Below are 15,484 nucleotides of genomic sequence, written 5' to 3' on the forward strand. Positions count from 1 at the left end.
ATCTGTATCTGACCAGTTTCTGTTCTGGGCCTGAATTTTCATTCAGCCCCAGTGGGGCGGGGGGGTCCCATGGTCCTCGTGCTGGAGAGAACCCGAAGGGCCTGGGAGGCCTCTCCTGCAGGAGGCACTTTACAAAGATTGTGCCACTTCATCTTTAAACCTGAGAGTAGGTCTGTCATATCCACATTTTCTAGATGAAGGATCCCTGACCCAAGATCACATTGTCAGTAGGGACTCAGCACTTGAACTTGACTCTTTCTAACCCGGGAAACGCCTGTGAAATGAGCCCTGCAGTAAGGCCGGACCGCGCCGGCTGAGAGCCCACGTGCAGTAGGCATGTTGGGGGGCCAAGTGGGCTCAGCAGCCTGGGGGCCTCCGGGGCTCAGAGTCTGCATCCCCAGACGCTGGCCTTCCTCTGCAGGGGGAGGAGGCTCAGAGGATTGCTCCCATATCTCGAGGCCCCAGGGAAGGCACCTAAATCAGAACCATTCTATTCAGCTAGAGACCTTGGAGCTGAGGGTGCTGAGTATGAAAACAGACGATTAGGCCAAAGTACACCTTGCCCTGAGTAGGGATGTCTCTGATGCCAATGGCCATGTTGGGGCGCTGGGAATCTGGCTGATGGGACAAGCGGGACTCTTGGCGGACTCCAGCCTTCCTAAGTGCCACAGTGGGGAGGTAGGCATGAGATCATGGCTGCAGGAGAGGATGGGAAGGGGGTGCCATGCTGCTAGTTGCTCCTGTCATCTGGGGAGTGGCCGTCTCCGCTTCTGCTCGCGGCCAGGGGCATGGCCGCTCACACGGTGTGGGCAGTTAGCAGTGGGCAGGGTGTGCGCCCATTCCAGGCCCAGGGAGGTGGCCCTAGATTTGTCCCCGGGCCTGCTGGCTGCATCAGCTCCCTTTTCTCAGCCACTGCCTCCAAACCTTCTTCAATCTACATTTGGATCGTCTGAGGCAGTGTGGAGTCACAGGTGGTGCCAAGCTCGCAGTCGCTGGCCACCGCGGGCTGCCAGGTTTCCATGAAGCCTGCCGCCCGAGCTTAGAGAGCGGCTCTCGCCTCAGGCCACCACCCTGAGCCAGACATCAAGGCTGAGTAAAGATCCTGGCCCAGGGGCTGAGGCATTTGGTCTTGGAGGCAATGGTGATTTGCAGGGTGCCTGTCATTCCTCGACTCACATTCTAGCACCAGGCAGGGCCTGGCGCACGGAACTACCCAGAAGGGGTTGGCTCGGCCTTCTGGGTGTCTCTAGGAGAAGCTGTGTGTGGGAGGGGGGAGGAGTGGGAACCAGAGAGGAAGGGAGGGGGCATGTCCCAAACTGGAGAGGGGGAGGCCAGCTGAGGAAGTTACAGCAGCATCTCTGCGAGCAGCCTGGCTCAGGCGGCCTGGGGTCTGGGGTGGGAGGAGACATCCTTCTCCCACAGGCCCAAGGCCCCCACCATGACTTCACACAGTGCAGTAACACAGCAGGGGGCTTCCAGATGCCGGTCGGTCCTATGGTGACAGGAAGTGGAAAGTGTGGGGAAGAAAACACCAGTCCAGCTGTGACCATGCACAAGCCCACTGTGGGGTACTGGCATCTGTCCCCTCTGGCTGGAAGCACAGACTCTGGGCCTGGATACGAAGTACATTCCACGCCCAAGACCTGCGGGTAGAGGAAACTGCACATGGTGGGGAAGGGTCCACCTTAAGGGACAGTCCCCATGACCCGCATCTTCTCCCCAGCTGCCTGGCTGGCCTGGGTACAGGCCGGCCCCCAGACACCACCCGACATCCTGAACATAATCCTCACAGCTCCCTGAGTGTTGGCCTTTCACTGAAGAGGTCAGAGCTGTTTGCAAGTCTTCATTCCCTTGAATTGGGGGTGGCAGGGATGGATGGGCGGCTGTGGGCAGGTAACACCCCCAGAGCCACCTCTTCTAACAGCTCTGGTCTGTGCTTTATAGCGTGGATCTCTGAGTCCAAGGCAGATGCTCGTATTTACCAGGTCAGAGCTGCACTGAGGCTCCGCATCCGGAACCAAGTTATGAATCATAATAAGATTCTAGGAACAGCCAGCCCAACACATGGGAATTCCCAGGGAGTTACATAAGCTCGGAATCTGGCCCAGGGAGCTTGATACAGAGTTTAAGTTTCAAGCAAATCTCAGAGCACTGAGAGCATTTGATGGAGGAGACAGAAACTGGGCTTGCTGCCTTCCTGAGGGACATGGGGATGTGTCCATATGAAGGTCCTTCTCTCGTGCTCGCTCCAGGTGGAGCTGAGAACTCTGACAGGGGCCAAAGACTCCCTGGGGACAGGAAGGCCTACCAGCCCTGAGGCTGCCAGGGCCTCGGATGGGTTGCCAGCATCCAGGCATCCTGTGGCCCCTGGGGTGGCGAGCGAGTGACCACAGGACGGACTGTGAGTAAGGGCTTGGCCTGCTAGTGACGCTCCCTTCCCCACACCTCTGGCCACATCCTTTGCAGCTCTGGGTTGGCCCTGAGCAGGGGAAGGGCACAGAGTACAACCTCCGTGGTTGCCCGGCCTCTCCTCCTCCCGCGTGGTCCTCTTCCTCCTACTCTTCATCCAATACGGGAGTACTGGAAGGACACAGGGCTGTGTGTGTGGTTGGGCGGGGCAGACTTTGTGCTGAGATGGGGCAATGGTGTAGGTGCTTTCTTTTGGGCAGTAACTCTGGGGAACAGGAGTGGAAGACATGGACAGCCAGCCAAGGAAGAAGGGATGTCTCAGAATTGTCCCCCAGAAAGGGGGATTCCACAGGGCATCTGTCCAAGTGTCCCCTTCCACTCCAGCTTTCTGAACATTAAGTGCCCTGTAGGCTCCCTCACTGGGGTGATAGGAAATCTTCTGGATACAAAGGTGTAGCCTAGGGAAGGCACGGCCAGTGACAGTCACCAAAGCTGGAGATAAAGAGACACACAGCAGAGGATAAGGAGACCAGGGAGGGTGACTGCAACAGACCAGGAGAGAGGCTGCATGGGGGTGAAATGAAAAATCCTTAGTGACCAGGCACGGGAGAGAACACACCCCAGCCGGTTGCACTGTGCTGCATACACCTGGGGGGCCACACCAGGGCACCCCCAGGGCGGGGGTGGATGGATGGAGTGGGGGCTGTTAGAAAGGGTAAGTGGCAGCTGAAGGTGGAGAGTGGCCGGGCTTTAGGGGAAGGAGGAAGGGTGTGTGGAGGGCAGCCCCTAGAGCCTGCCTGGACCCTACTAGCTGAGACCAGGAGGGGTGTTCACCTCGGGATGTGCAGGGTGCCTGGGCCATGCTGAGAGGACGTGTCCAGCCAGCAGTCAGATCCAGCAGTGAGGCTCAGGAGAGGGGGAGGCCGAGGCACAAGTGTGAGAGCCTCAGACAGCAAGGATGCACAAGGCCATCACGGGAACACGACAGGGAGAGAGGAGCCATGGGACCTCTGGCAGAGAGTGTCACAGCCAGAGCCAAAGGGAGAGAGAGCTTCCAGAACAAGGGGGGCACTTCGCAGAGCAAACGAGGCAGAGCAGGCTAAATGAAGGCAGGGCAACCGTACCTAGAATTGGTTTGTATGTTGAGACTCATGTCACCCCACTTCATTCTCACATGAGTGGGGCTTTCGAGAGGCGCAGGGTGGCCATGAGCTCTCCCATGGCCAGGAGGCAGGGATGCGCTGGAGTGGGGGGCATGTCCTGTGGAGCCTTCCTCTCTGTTTCTGTGGGGCTTGACAGCAGTCAGGTCAAAGTGGCCATGGGCACTGGTTCCTGAATCAGCCTCAGACTGAGACCATGTTGCCTGGAATAGATGTATTCTTTCTCTCCCCTTTGTACGTGAGGACCCAGACTCTGTCCTATGCCCTCAGCAAGGCCTTACCTGGGCAGCCAGGGCCCGGGCAGGCTTGGGGAGCCTCCTGCCTGGTGTTCTGTGGCAGTCGTGGTCGCGAGAGCTCTGGGTGGAAAGCCAAGACCTAAGGGGATGAGGATCCAGCCTCTGCTTCTCTCTTCCATGTCACCCCTCAGCTGGGCTGACTGACTTGGGGTGTGTCCTGCTTTCTAGACACTTAGAGTGACCACAGACGTGCAGATGGACAGCCAGCGTCTGTGTGGGCTTGCTGGGCGGGAGGAGCCTGAGGGCTGTGCACTCTGAAGAGTCCTCGGGTGGACAGCTGGAGCCCAGTGCTCCCTCAGGGCATCCGACGGGGTGATAGCCAGGGGTATGAAGTAGGAGCCAACAGGGGTCCTCAAGGCCCTCTGATGGAAGAAAGCAGGGTCAGCTTCTTAGAGGAGAGTAGATGGCCCAGCTCCGCAGATAGCTGCCCCCTCTGGGGCCCACTCTGTCTGGTCTCCAAGGTGGCGTTGGGATGAGCGTCTGTGCCTTGTGCCGGCCTGACAGCAAGGTGGCGGTGCTGTGAGCAGGGCATCCTTCTAGCATACATAAATCTCCCTGGTCACTCCCTATCTGCAGGGAAGGGAGCCAGGCATCCAAATACAGAGATGGCGTCAATTCGGATGTTTGGTCAATTTGGCAGAAGTGAATGGAACAAATAGGAGCCCTGGCCCCAGTTTCACCCAGAGTCACAAAAGCCAGTGGGGGCAGATGTAGGGCTAGAACCTGGCCCCTGACCCCCAGGCTCCCCTGCTTCCCCCTCTGCCTCCCCTCTTCCCTCCCCTATGGCACCCCTACCCCCACGTGGGTGCCGTAGCCTCGTCTTGGTCCTGAGCCCCAGCAGAGTGGCAGCTGACTTGAACAACTCAAGGTATGGAGAGCAGTCTCTCTCAGGCTGGTTGAGAGGACACCACTCCCAGGTCCCCAAGCACCAGCCTGTGGGCCTGAGCAGAGGCACACCTGCAGTGGGGAGGGATTTTCATTCTTTCTGACTGGAAGAGCTAGTTGTTACCCAACTGGGGGCACCTGGCACTCTGGGCCATCGAGGTCTTTGTCATCCGAGGCCACAGAGGGACAGCCAAGAACCCACTGTGGCTGTTGGGGACATCATCGTCCAGCCCCGAGTAAGGCTTCAGGGAGCAAAGAGACACACGGGAGGGCCCCCTGGTTAGTGCCTGTGTGTTGTTACAGAATGCGGAGGTCAGATGAGGACGCTGCCAACGACCGCTCAGCCAGGCCACCCTGGGCTGGAATGTGGGCTTTGGAGCCGGACTGCCTGGGTTTGAATCCTGGCAACACCACTTTGGCCTCCACAGAGTTGTTTAGTTGCCCTCTGCCTCAGTTTTCCCATCTGTGAAATGGTCATATAACAGTTCGTGCTGCATAAGGCTGATAGGAAGACAAAAATGAGAAAGTGTGTATAAAGCACTACGTGTGGGTCAGCAGAGTGAACACTTGTACTTCACACGCACTCACTGTCATCACAGTCTAGGACCCAGGTGTCCACACCTCCGGCATCGAACCATTCTCCGCCTTTGCTCTCGCCTGCTTCCCTGACCGTCACTATCTCCGTCTGTCTTGCATTCTGTTCCCCCCGGAGGGAAACTTCTTGTTTTGGTAGTTTGATCAGTAAAGAGCCTCCATTGCTGTTGCTGGAAGGGCCTAGCTTCTGGTCAGATGGGCTGTGGTGGGGACGGTGAGGGGTGTCACCCGGCACACAGCAGTGCGACCACCATGGAGGCTTTAGTAGCTGCTTTGCTCAGAAGGGGTTGTGGGCCATCAGAGCCTCTGTCCTCACCAGGAAGAGGAAAGAAGCCTCGGATCCCCATCAGCATCTGAGCCAAAGCATGACCCAGATGAACAGCAGGTGAGAGGCAGAGGCTGAAGGATGGAGTCTGGCCTCCCCTTTCAGCAAAAGCACCCACCATCGTGTGAAGAGAGTCTCCTGGCAGCCACAAGCCAGGGGTCCGTTGGGCCTGCTACATGGGGCATCCTGAGGGGCTATGGTAGCTGGGATGGTTAATTTCCTGTGTCACCTTGATTGGGTGAAGGGAGGCCCAAAGAGCTGATAAAATAATCTTTCTGGGTGTGCCTGTGAGGGTGTTTCTGGAGGAGATTAGCATTTGAATCAGTAGGTGAGTAAAGAAGATCTGCCCTCATCAACATGGGTGGGTGCCATCCAATCTGTGGAGATGGAATTGAACAAAAAGGCAAAGGAGGGCTGAATTTCCTCTTGGGCTGAATTTCTGCTTGAGCTGAACGTTCATCTTCTCTTGCCCTCAGACACCGGGGCTCCTGGTTCTCTGGCCTTCGGACTCAGACTGAATTACACCACAGGCTTTCCTGGGGCTCCAGCTTGCCGACAGCAGATCATGGGACTTCTCAGCCTCCATCATTGTGTGAGCCAATTCCTGTAATAAACCTCCTTTTATATGTCTATATATACCCTGCTGGCTTTGTTTCTCTAAAGAACCCTGACTAACAAATGGGCCTATAGTTGGGAGGGTTCCCGGGCATCCTCCCTTCCCTCCCCCGACCCCCACCACCTCCTCTGGTTTTCTTTACAGTCTTATAAAGAAATAACTGCACATAAGAGAAACGTTACCTAAGAGTGGTCTTCCTCAGGGACATGCGGACAGCTTCCTCCTTGGCCTTCACCATGGCTTAGCTTATTGGAGAGGGCCTTCCAGTCTGCCCATTTCTCCATGTCCTTGCCCCCACTCTATGCAAGGACACCACCACGTCTTTCCAGGAACTTTGCAGTAGCTTCTTCATTGGCTTCCCTACATTCATACGATCCGTTCTCTACCTTGCCCACAGAGGGAATTTAAAGCACAGATATGATTGTGCCACACTCCTCACAACTCTTCAAAGGGGCACTCTTGCCTTTGGCCTAGAAGGCTCACCCCTGCTTGCCTGACCCTTTGTATCTCAGTTCCTCCTTCTGTCCCCCACACGTCTCCCCTGCCCTGCCCTCTCTCTTCTCCCCTCCCCCCTCAGCTTGGCCCAGCTCTCTCCTGCCCCTCTGGGTACTTGCATATGCACGTCATCCACCAGAACAGCCTTCCCTCTCTCTAAAAACGACCTGCCATGCTGCTCCCCCAGCAACAAATGAGATTTTCCTTGTGATCCCTCTGTACTTTGTACTATAGTAATTACCTGCCTAGTAGCTATTATCTAAGTATTTAACTTATGATCTTCATTGCAACGTGGTCTCCATGAGCATAGGCACTATTATGGGCTGAGCTGTGTCCCCCCAAATTTATATGTGACTGTACTTGGTTGGAGACAGGTCCTTAAAGAGGTGATTAAGCTAAAAGGAGGTTGTGAGGGTGGGTCATGGTCCAGTATGTCCTCATAAGATGAGAAATTTGGACTCAGACATACACAGAGTAAGGCCATGTGAAGGCACAGAGAGAAGGTGGCCATCTAGAAGCCAAGGAGAGAGGCCTAGGGAGAAAGCACTCTGCTGACACCTCAGACTTCCAGCCTCTAGAAGAGGGAGGAAATAAATGTCTGTTGTTTATGCCACCCACTCTGTGGCCCTCTGTCACAGCAGCCCCAGCAGGATAACACAGGCATCATGGATTTGCTCGCCTGTTTCCATAGCACCAAACACAATATTTTCTGACTGACCCACCAGGGCCCCACCAGGCTGAAGCTCCCGGGGATGCTTGGCCTCTTGAGCTGGATCATCTTGCCTACATTCTTCTCCGTGATGCTGGTGCCTGGCACAAGAAGTCTTAGGAAACAGCTGTTGCATAAATGAGTACAAGTGGGAGGGATGGGGAGAAGGTGCACAGATGCAGAGCAAATGTCCTGAAACGACCGTGATAAAATGGGCCACATCCTCAGATTTGTCTGGCAGAAATGTGCTTACCCAATTTCTGGGCAGGAGGGTGCTTCTTCCCTGCTATCTTGGCACTGCCCATTCTTGCCAAGAATCTCCAGGCAGGAAGCAGCTTGAATCTCACCCTTGAGCAGGCTGGATCCCTCTGCCATGTGCTACCAACCCCTGTTCTCCTCAGCCACAGGGCCTTTCATGCTTCTAGTTACTCATTCGAGACTGGCCTTCCTTGCCAGACTGTAAACTCCATCCTCCCTCACCCTGTCTGGAGGGGCAGCCTGGCACCCGTGAGTGCCCCTTGGCCATGCATGTCCCGGGGAGTGATGGATGAAGACTGGAGGCCGCCAAGGTGCCTGGATGGGTACACTTCCTCCATGACGCCTCCTTTCAGCCTCCTGGCTTTCATCTGGTTCTATTTTTTAGGGCACTGAAGAACGTGACTTCCTCCAAACTGAGAATTTTACTCCATGTTTATGTCCAAGTCTGTCGTATTTCCTATGGGACTTTTTTGAGATTTGGTGTTTATATCTCACCTTCAGAAGTATGGTGCAGTCTCTCTGATGGGCCACTTTCTCAGACTTTGCTAGGATGTTTCTAGGGGCAGTGTCCTGGGGTGGGGGATAGCCCTGTGGAGTGGGCATCTGCTGGTTTTAGCTGGTCAGTCATAATCTCCTTCACTTTTGCCACCAGCACTATAGGGCATCCTCTTGCCCCCATCTTCAATCCATGTGGTTTGGCTGGATGAGAGCTCAGGGAAAGCCTTTATCTCAGGTCCCATCAGTTAGCAAATTCCTGCCCTCTGCACAATGGCCGAGTCAGGGAGATAGGCATGGGCCCAGTCTGAACCAGTGGGGTCAATCCTAAGATTTTGTCTGGGATCACTGAGAAAGAGAAACTCTCTTTCTGCGGGGATAGCTGAGGTGTTAGGCATCCCAAACCTGCTAGTGATGTGGAGAGCACCTGCCTGAGAGAAAGGAGCCAACATGGAGGACAGCAAAGCCAGGAGCATATGAGTACCTGGATCCAGCTGTGCCTGAAGTAAGATATACCCAAACTAGTTTCTTCTTCTTCTTTTTTAAAGATTTTATTTATTTATTTGGGAGAGAGAGAGAGAGCGAGAGCACGAGAAGGGGGAGGGTCAGAGGGAGAAGCAGACTCCCCACTGAGCAGGGAGCCCCATGTGCAACTCGACCCTGGGACTCCAGGATCATGACCTGAGCCAAGGCAGACGCTTAACTGACTGACCGCCTAGGCACCCCTAAACTAGCTTCTTAATAAATATACAATTTGTATTTTGGGCAGGACATTCTACACATTGCAAGATGTTTACCATCTCCAGTTCCCACCAGCAAAATGAAGGACGTTTTCCTAGTCATTGTAACAACCAGAACCACCCCCCCATCATTTTCGCATATCCCAGATGGTTGCCCTTGGTTTTTCAGTTACTTGAGTCAAGAATTTCCCTCTTTTTATTTATTCCAGTTGGTTTTCTGACATTTTCAAATAATGACTAATGACAGTCTATCAACATTTTTGGGTGTCAGGGATTTAATCCTTAGCATGTCAGTTAATCTTGTAGAGCACAAGACTAGTTCTGAGAGGAGCCAATGGCTAGCACCTGTCAACATGGACAAATGAAAAGTTGTCCAATTCTGGTTCTGGAAAAACGGCACAGAGGGACAGACCTCAGCATATTAGGGCAAGCCTTGGATATTGGGATGACAATAGCTTGACCTAAATCAGGACACCTGCAGCTCACAAGCCCACGATGCACTCCCTTGTGGGCAACCAAGTGCAGCCTCCTTTGGGAGATTAAGAGAGCCACTTGGAAGGGTAATACCAATTGAAAAAGAGATGAGAACTCCAACATGTTCAAATCAATAAGGGTCTTTATAAGATCCACAAAGATGGTGACTGGGTCTGTGAGACCAGGCCAGTGGTGGGAACTCGCTTAGGGAGGGAGGGATTCAGGCTGTAGCATTTTCTCTGAGCTGCACAGGCTTTATGAGGGGATGCTGTGTCTTGCTTCCACATGTCAGGTCTAAGTGAGAGGAGAAACATTTATCTCAACATTGGAAGGGAACTAGAGATGCTCTGGTCCTTCCTTCCCTCTAGTATGGCCCCAGAGTGTGTTCTGTCAGGCACAGCTCAGAGCAGGCTGCTAATAACCATCAATGGCTGCCCTGCCTATGGGACTGAGCATAGACTCCTTTTGGCATTCAAGCCTCTTTCAACCACAGCTCCCCCATGCACTAGCGTGTGGTCTTGCACCAGGCATTGGGTCTTGTGTTGCCTCTGGTTCTCCATCTATAAATAGTACGACAGCAGTGCCCAGCTCTGAAGGTGGTTCCAACAGATAGCAGAGTAAGTGTTGGCTGCTACAACCATCATTTTAGGATTTCTGCTGCATTCAGTAAAGAGCCAGAGATTGGATGTCAGAAGTCTTGGCCCTGCCACTCGTTTAACTCAGAGCTAATAGAATTTCTTAGAGTCTTGATTTCTTCATCTATAAAATGAGAATAAGAACCACATTTCAAGGAGATGCTGTGGGGACGAAGGGAGATAGTGTTTGTAAATCAAGTATAAGGAAAAGATTTTGGATAGTATGTCAGTCCCTTCATTTGGAAAGGCCGCAGGCCCTGGCCTCCCCCACCCTCTAAAAAGCACAGTTTCAGCAGAGATTCACAGGGAGGCATCCGAGAGGCTTGACTCCCGCTTCCATGAGTCTTCACACAACTCTGTGCATCTCTCTCAGACTAGCCCATCTTGTTAACAGCCAGTTGTGAGTTGTCCTAGCAGTTCTGCTGACAGCTGGCCGCTCTTACTCCCTGGAGCTTGCCCGGCAGCAGCCAGTATGGCTCTTCATGAAGAAAAGTAAATGGACTGCCTGCGGAGCTTCTCCTCTGGGAAAGAAGACCCAGTGCTCTCCCAGTGCAGACATGCCACCTTGTAAGTTAGAGGCAGAGATGTGACTCCTGCTCATAAAATCCACAGGGCCTGAGCCCTCCGCTGAAGGTTCAGCTTACTGGTGACTGGTGACAAATGCCCAGTATGCAGGCTGACTGGTCGAGTTTCCTTGAATAGAATGCTGTTCTCCCTGTGGGTGTTAAACCAGCAAAAGGAAGTTAGTTCTGTTTGCTTAGTGAGCATGGGTTCAGAACACAGAAGTTATGTGACTTGAATGTAAAATGGCACCAGATCCTGCGAGGTTGCCATATCTGCCTCTATAGTCAGGGTACCCCTGCCCCACAGATTTGTGCGTTGTCCGACCGGGCACCCTTTCTTGATATATTGTGATGGGCACTGCCTACATGTTCTCTGTCCCCATCTTTTCATGCTCTCATTCTTGACATTTTATTTCTGTAGAAGGTTTAGGGTCCAGCTTGTGGAGCTACAATAGGCTTGAATCTGGGTCATAATGTTCTGTGAGCAGTGTGACCTGAGGCAATTCATTTCACCTCTTCTAAGGTGAAGATTGCTCATCTAGCAAATGAGAATAAGAGTATCTTTCACTGAGGGCGGGAGGGTTAAGTGAGCGTGTAGCATACTTCCTTATTATGGTGTTGGGCCCTCACTATACTCCCCATCCATAACCTGTGTTTATACACATTCACTTAATTTTTGTAGAAGAGTAAAATGGCTCCTTGCTGAGCTTTCTTCCAGCTCAAGGATATGCGTGATAGTCAAAGACTTGGTGGGTGTCTTGGCTATGAAGGCAGTGAGATCCTATTTCAAGAAGCACCCTGACATGTTTCAGGCTGGTAGGGTGGCCCTCTGCCAGGCATGGGTCTATCTGGCTGATGTGGAGACAGGCCCACTTTTCTGGAGGTTGGTGGCCTCCTGAAGTCCCCGCTGTTGGTGGATTCCAGGCCCTCTCCTCCTTGTACTCCAGAGAATAGCTCCCCACAGCTCGGGCACTGTGAGGGCCAAACAGACAAGGGCAGGGCGATGAGTGTGCTGGTCTGGGAGGTCAATTCCAGGCACTTCTGGAATTGATGGACTTTGCTGCTGGCACAAAACACTTTCCCACAAGAAAGGAATGTGAGTCATCTGGAAAAAGTCACTCTACCTTCCAGGCAAACGAGCCACTGGAGGAGAGCTAGAGGTTCTGCACACTGACCAGCCTGTGGCTCAATACTTACGGCCCAACCAGTGGATCTCTGGCATGTGCTGGATATGGCTGTCTTGACATTCCTGGTCTCCTTAATGACCCACCACCCTGTGCTCCCCACACGGAAGCATTCTGTGGTGGTAGGTGTGTGAGCCATTGTGCTGGCCAGCAGGGACACAGTGTGGCACCTGCCCCCTCATGCTCCTATCCACTTGGGCATTTCTGCTTGGGCCCACTCGGCCTCTGCCCCCAACCTCACTGCTCGCATCATCCAGACACAAGACCTCTCCATGTTCATTTTTATTTAAAGACTCAGAAACACAGGCATCATAGTTTGTCGTCACTGTCAGTTCTTCCAAAATCACACGCTGACATTTGTGTATAACAAAATCATTGGTGTGTGTGTGTATGTGTGTGTGTGAACTGTGCAAAGTACAAAGAACTTCCCAGCCAGGCAGCTGAGCTTGTTTGGGGTGCCAGAGCCTGGTATTCACACAGTGAGGCTGCCAGGGAATTGTTTGCCCACGGTCTCCCCACTCCACTTCTGAGGCCCTTTGGTGGACCAGATATCCCCGTCATTTCAGTGTCCGCTGACCTCAGTGGTGGCTATGGACTCTACTGCATTCCTCAAAGTGAGTCACCTTGGCTGCCAAATGCCACTGATAACCAAGAAGTGTAAGTTGCTGGACCAGGGTAGAATGTGAGGGTTCAGACAAAGTGCTGGTTTCATCTTAGTAGCCAAAATGAGTTTGTTCTTCAGGGCAAGTTGGCCCAAAGGGTCTAATTCTGCTCCTGCTCTTGTCTGTGGGCTAAATGGTCACGAAGGCTGATGGATTTGGCGGGATGTGTTTGCCAGCAGCCCAGAGCGTGGGGGCTGGTCGTGCACTTCCCTGCTGTCTGGGAGTCCCACCCCAAAGGATGTCCTGGTGATGGTTGGCGCATGGCCTTGTTTCCTTCCCGAGGTCATACCAATGCCTGCCCCAACTCTGCCACAAGAGAGGCCAGCTGATGCCTTGCAAAGGCACTGGACGCTGGCCCCAGCTCTCTGCCGTGAGGGGTGCTGGTTGCTGCTGCCTCACTAGGCTGTTCAGCGATTCCCACCTACCACGAGCATCGTGTGGGCGGTGGCTGGGAGAGGAAATAAGGTCCAAGTTAGTCTGTTTTGTTGCTTGGTAACTGCCTTCATGTTTTTAAAAAAGATTTCCTTATTATCTGGGGATTTGAGTTAGTTCTGGTCTCCCTGGGGAACCCGTGTCTCACTCAGCATGTTAATCCATGCACATTTTTGGTGATGGCATTATTTTAAACACGCACATGATTTTTGTGCCTGGCAGGTGACTCATTTGGCATCAATGGTAAGTGGATACCTTCTGGTTGTCATTAACTCATGTCCAGGGCTCCCTGGGTTTAAGCTGGATTTTGTGTTTCTTTGATTCAGAACAAATTTCTCAAGTCTCTTAAATCTATGATCATCTGGAGAGAGGAGAAGAGCCTTTGTCTAGGCGTGATCCCACCAGCATGGTAGCCACCTGGAGGTAACAGATAGCCAAGTCACATCCCCAAATTAGGAACTCTGAAAATAAGTATTTGGTATTTCAGAGGGTATTTGGCATCAAGCGAGGGAATGTGTTTCTGGATTTTGTTGCATCTTTGAAAACCAGGCGATCCTATGTTACCAAAGGCTAATTTAGTCAGCCTAATTTAAACTTGAGTGGCTTTATAACAGTAAAGAGAGAAGGGGCTTATGAATTGTGACTTTGAGCTGATAGGAACATTCCTATCCTTAAGGTCTGACTCTCTTGAGAACGAGACTGCCTCATGACAGGGCTTCTCCCGTCCGTGTCTGTGGGAGGGCTGGGCTGCTGGGCTCAGGAAGAGGCCTTGATGGACCCTGTCCAGGGCAAGGTCCCAGGATCAAAGGTGCCCCTTCCCCTCTCTCTCCTCCCGGCTCCCTTGGATTCTGCAAGTCTGCAGCAATGGCTCAAATCCCTTTTCTCCTCGTTGTACTTCCAGTCTCTACACCAACATTTGTACTGCCTGATAGGGAAGCATTTATTTAAAAAAAAAAAAAAAAGACAAAACCGTCACAAGGTGGTAAATCTGAACTGTGGTTGAAAACTGCACGTTTCAGTACTGAGAAATCATATTTTGATAATGCATTAGCATTAGTCATTTTCTCTAAAGCAATAAAAGGAAAATTCTGCCTTCCTAGGCTGGGGTTGACCTTCATGTTCTTTTTACTGCCACACAAAAGGCAATTATAGTGACCCTTCCTTGAAATGGTTCCAGTTCTTGAATAATAATTACCACTGTCTAGACATAGCATGGGGCTTTGGTAAGGGTTTAAAGAAATTGGCTTTTTCCAAACTCCCTCCAACCACTTAAATGGGTTCCCTCTTCTTCACAGACCAGTAGCCAGCACTGATGTTAAGTATGTGGGCTTTTCAGAGTTTTCCAAAATTCACATGGTACATATAAAAATTCTGCCCACTTGATATCAGCTCATTTTTTTCTTTCAAGCTCAACCAAGTCAAAACTGGTTTTACAAAAAGGCAGCACCAGATGTATGAAAAATAGGCAATGTATGACCTATTAGAAATATAGAAAGTCTAACAGCTTTACTTTAAAAAGATGTTGTAAGAAAGAAGCAATGCAAAGGGACAGTGGCGGCAAAACGAAACGTGTGGCTTATAATATGGGTAGGAGACGAAGCCAAGTGCGATCTCGTGCCTCCAACAGGAGCTGCGTGCTGGGCTGCCCCAGGGACGCTGGCCACCCGGCCAAGGCCCTGCGCCGGGAACACCCCTGCTGAGTAGCCAGGTGGCAGGCGACTGAGGTATATAGAGAGGTGATGGAGCAATCTGGACCCCCCACGAGAAGCCCAGGGCAGCTCGTCAAGACATTCTGCCAATGCCCTGGGCCCCGTGCCCGCCACCCAAGCCCTGCAGCCCTTCCGCAGCTTCCAGGCTCGTGTGGGCAGCGAACAAGAATGCTGCCGCTTAGCAGTCCGTCACAGAGCCAATCGACCCACATCAGCAGCTTCTCTTTTCAAAGATATTTCTTTACAGTTTACGCAGAGGGAAGCATTTTGTCGGAGAATGACCCCCAGGGTGTGCTCTTGGTGGGGGGTTGTGGGCAAAGGCACGACCTCCACATCCCCCGGCTCCCGTCCCCGTCCAGTGTGGCCTCGCCAGGAGCCTCGAAAGGGACCTGGACCCTCCGTGGCCTGACTGCCTCTCTCTGCCCCCTGGGGATCTCGGGGAGCCTTCGTGCCTGGGGAGCGGGGTGTGGGGAGCGTGTCTTCAGAAGCTCTCCACAAAGCTGCCCGGGAAGAGACCGGTGCGGCCGTTCCTCTGCAGGGTCCCCTTGTACCAGCCGTCCTCCCGCTTCTTGTGCACAAAGACAATGTCGCCTTCCTTCAGCTCAATCTCCGCCTCACTCTGGGGAGGATACGAGACCACCACGCGGTACCTGGGGGGGAAACAAACACCACATTGGGTGAGCCTGACCCTAGGCTGGAGGATGACCCCCAGGGCCTGCTCTTCTCTCTGCCTTTCCTTTTCCATCCGGTGTAAATTATTATAATTTGGGGCTACTTCCCCCACTTTTAAAATTTTCTACTTTGATTTTAATTTTTAAACAAACTTTTTATTGTTTATTAAAA

At 52.7% G+C, this 15,484-nt stretch overlaps 1 protein-coding gene and 1 long non-coding RNA gene across 3 annotated transcripts in view; one reads left to right on the forward strand and one right to left on the reverse strand.

Annotated features, from left to right (window-relative positions):
* LOC145723856 (uncharacterized) overlaps positions 1–6,303 on the forward strand; it is a 58,854-nt gene extending 52,551 nt beyond the window's left edge. For both annotated transcript variants that reach the window (XR_014149184.1, XR_014149185.1), the window contains one exon: positions 6,146–6,303. This is a non-coding gene — a long non-coding RNA (uncharacterized LOC145723856). The remainder of the gene's footprint in view (positions 1–6,145) is intronic.
* Positions 6,304–12,107: 5,804 nt separating this feature from the next.
* SH3RF3 (SH3 domain containing ring finger 3) overlaps positions 12,108–15,484 on the reverse strand; it is a 319,279-nt gene continuing 315,902 nt past the window's right edge. The window contains exon 11 of the mRNA XM_081832297.1: positions 12,108–15,291. Coding sequence (XP_081688423.1) covers positions 15,123–15,291 — 169 coding nt within the window. The 3' untranslated portion in view covers positions 12,108–15,122. The remainder of the gene's footprint in view (positions 15,292–15,484) is intronic.

Source organism: Leptonychotes weddellii, chromosome 10 (assembly GCF_054177405.1).
Source record: "Leptonychotes weddellii isolate Sample4059 chromosome 10, ASM5417740v2, whole genome shotgun sequence".
Lineage (NCBI taxonomy): Eukaryota > Metazoa > Chordata > Mammalia > Carnivora > Phocidae > Leptonychotes > Leptonychotes weddellii.